At 37.9% G+C, this 2,111-nt stretch overlaps 1 protein-coding gene across 1 annotated transcript in view; it reads left to right on the forward strand.

Annotated features, from left to right (window-relative positions):
* The window catches only part of FBXL13 (F-box and leucine rich repeat protein 13), a 191,956-nt gene that overhangs the window by 5,939 nt on the left and 183,906 nt on the right, over positions 1 to 2,111 (forward strand). The window contains exon 3 of the mRNA XM_023507424.1: positions 1,515 to 1,579. Coding sequence (XP_023363192.1) covers positions 1,515 to 1,579 — 65 coding nt within the window. The remainder of the gene's footprint in view (positions 1 to 1,514; positions 1,580 to 2,111) is intronic.

Raw genomic sequence — 2,111 nt, forward strand, 5'->3', positions numbered from 1 at the left:
TTTTTTTTTCTTTAGGCAGAGTTTCACTATGTTGCCCTTGGTAGAGTGCTGTGGCATCATAGCTCACAGTAACCTCAAACTCTTGGGCTTAAGAGATTCTCTTGCCTCAGTTTCTCAAGTACCAGGGAATACAGGTGCCTGCCACAGCACCCAGCTAATTTTTTGCTGTTGTTGTTGCAGTTGTCTGTTGTTTAGCTGGCCCGGGCAGGGTTTGAATCCTCTAGCCTTGGTGCATGTGGCTGGTGCCATAACCACTGTGCTATGGGTGCCGAGCCTTGAATAATGTGCTTTTGGTGGGGTCTTTGTTTTTTTAACTTAATAAGTTAAATTTTACTTCAGCTACCCCCAAATGTTTCCTAATAATTTTAGTTGTTTCATTTGAACTATGAATGTCAATCAAATTTATTGATAAAGAAACTAAGAATATTGTTTAAAGAGATATTTAGATAGATAGATAAATGTCTAAAATGGAAGAGAAAGGCTGGGCATGGTGGCTCACTTAGCATTCTGGGAAGCCCAGGTGGGTGGATTGCATGCGCTAAGAAGTTCAAGACCAGCCTGAGCAAGAGTGAGACCCTGTCTCTACCAAAAATAGAAAAAATTAGTCGGGTGTAGTGGTGTATGCCTGTAGTCCCAGCTACTCGGGAGGCTAAGGCAAGAAGATTGCTAATTGCTTAATCCCAAGAGTTTGAGGTTGCTATGAGCTGTAACGACACTACGGCACTCTGCCCAGGGTGAAAAAGTGAGACTCTGTCTCAGAAAAAGGAAGAGAAACTTTGATATGATCATAATAGAGAAATAATTGAAGATTGAATAAATTTATTTCCCTTTCTAGATAAGATTAAGTGACTATTCTTTTCATCATTTAATAAAGTAGATTCACTATGAGATGATTCCTTAAATTACTAAGTTGCTGAACTTATGGGATCATTATTAATTGGGAAACTCATAGGAATGAAAGCAATTAGAACAGAGGACACAAAGTCCTCCAAACTGAAAAAAGACTCCAGTTTGCTTCAGCTATTAGTGTGTCATTACTTAGTGTTGTTTTAGGATGCTCAAAATAACTACTAGGATCAGACATAGAAACATGGAAATTATCTATGGAACAATTTCCATAGGCTGGAAGTTCTTTTATAGTTCCTTGTTTACTGGTAAGTTTTTTCCTTTCCTTTTTTTGTTTTTCCTTCAGTGAGACATGTCAGCTTCCAATACTGGCAATATTTTAGGACTATTCTTTGACATACAAAGTCAGAATAAATAGAAAAGAGAACAATAGGATGAAGTTAAATCCCCCTCTTTTGTGTTTGTCCCCTAGATCTATGCCCCTACTCACCTGACACTGATTATTGAGATTAACCATAGCACACGTGTGGCAAAAGAGTTTGAGAGGATTTGTTACTCACACACTGCTCAAGACTTTTGAAACGATCTGTGCTAGAGCCTGCAGAGGACACTGAGATACATGAAGCACAGGTCTTACTCTCTAGGAGTTTGAGTTGCCCTTCTTGTAGGCTGTCCTCTAGCCCTTGCCTTTTCAGCATTGCCAGTTAAACATTTCCACTTTGGTACCGTCATGGTTAGTCTGCTCTTTTCAGTGCTTTCCATCACTTTCTGTACCAAGCTAGCGTTTTTTCTTTTTTTCCACTTATAATTTTTTCTTATTTCAAAATATCAGGGACATGCACATATTTTTTGTTACGTGGATGCCTTTTATGATGCTTAAGTCAGGGCTTTTAGTGTGCCTATCACCCAAATAGTATTCATTGTACCTGATAGACAAGTTTTTACATCTACCTCCTTCCCCCTTTCTTGATTTCCAAGACCTTTATATCTCTTTGTGTTTATGTGTGCTCATCGATTAGCTCCCCATTATCAGAGTACATGTGGTGTTTATTTTTTCATTCCATTCTTCGCTTAGGATAATGGTCTCCAGTTCTATCCAAGTTGCTACAAATGACATTATTTATTCATTTTTGTGGCTGAGTAATACTCCATGGGGTGTTGTGTGTGTGTGTGTGTGTATATATATATATATATCACATATACATACATATATATCACATTTTCTTTCTTTTTTTTTTTTTCTTTAGGCAGAGTTTCACTATGTT

Source organism: Otolemur garnettii, unplaced genomic scaffold (genome assembly GCF_000181295.1).
Source record: "Otolemur garnettii isolate 467f Iridium unplaced genomic scaffold, OtoGar3 scaffold00005, whole genome shotgun sequence".
NCBI lineage: Eukaryota > Metazoa > Chordata > Mammalia > Primates > Galagidae > Otolemur > Otolemur garnettii.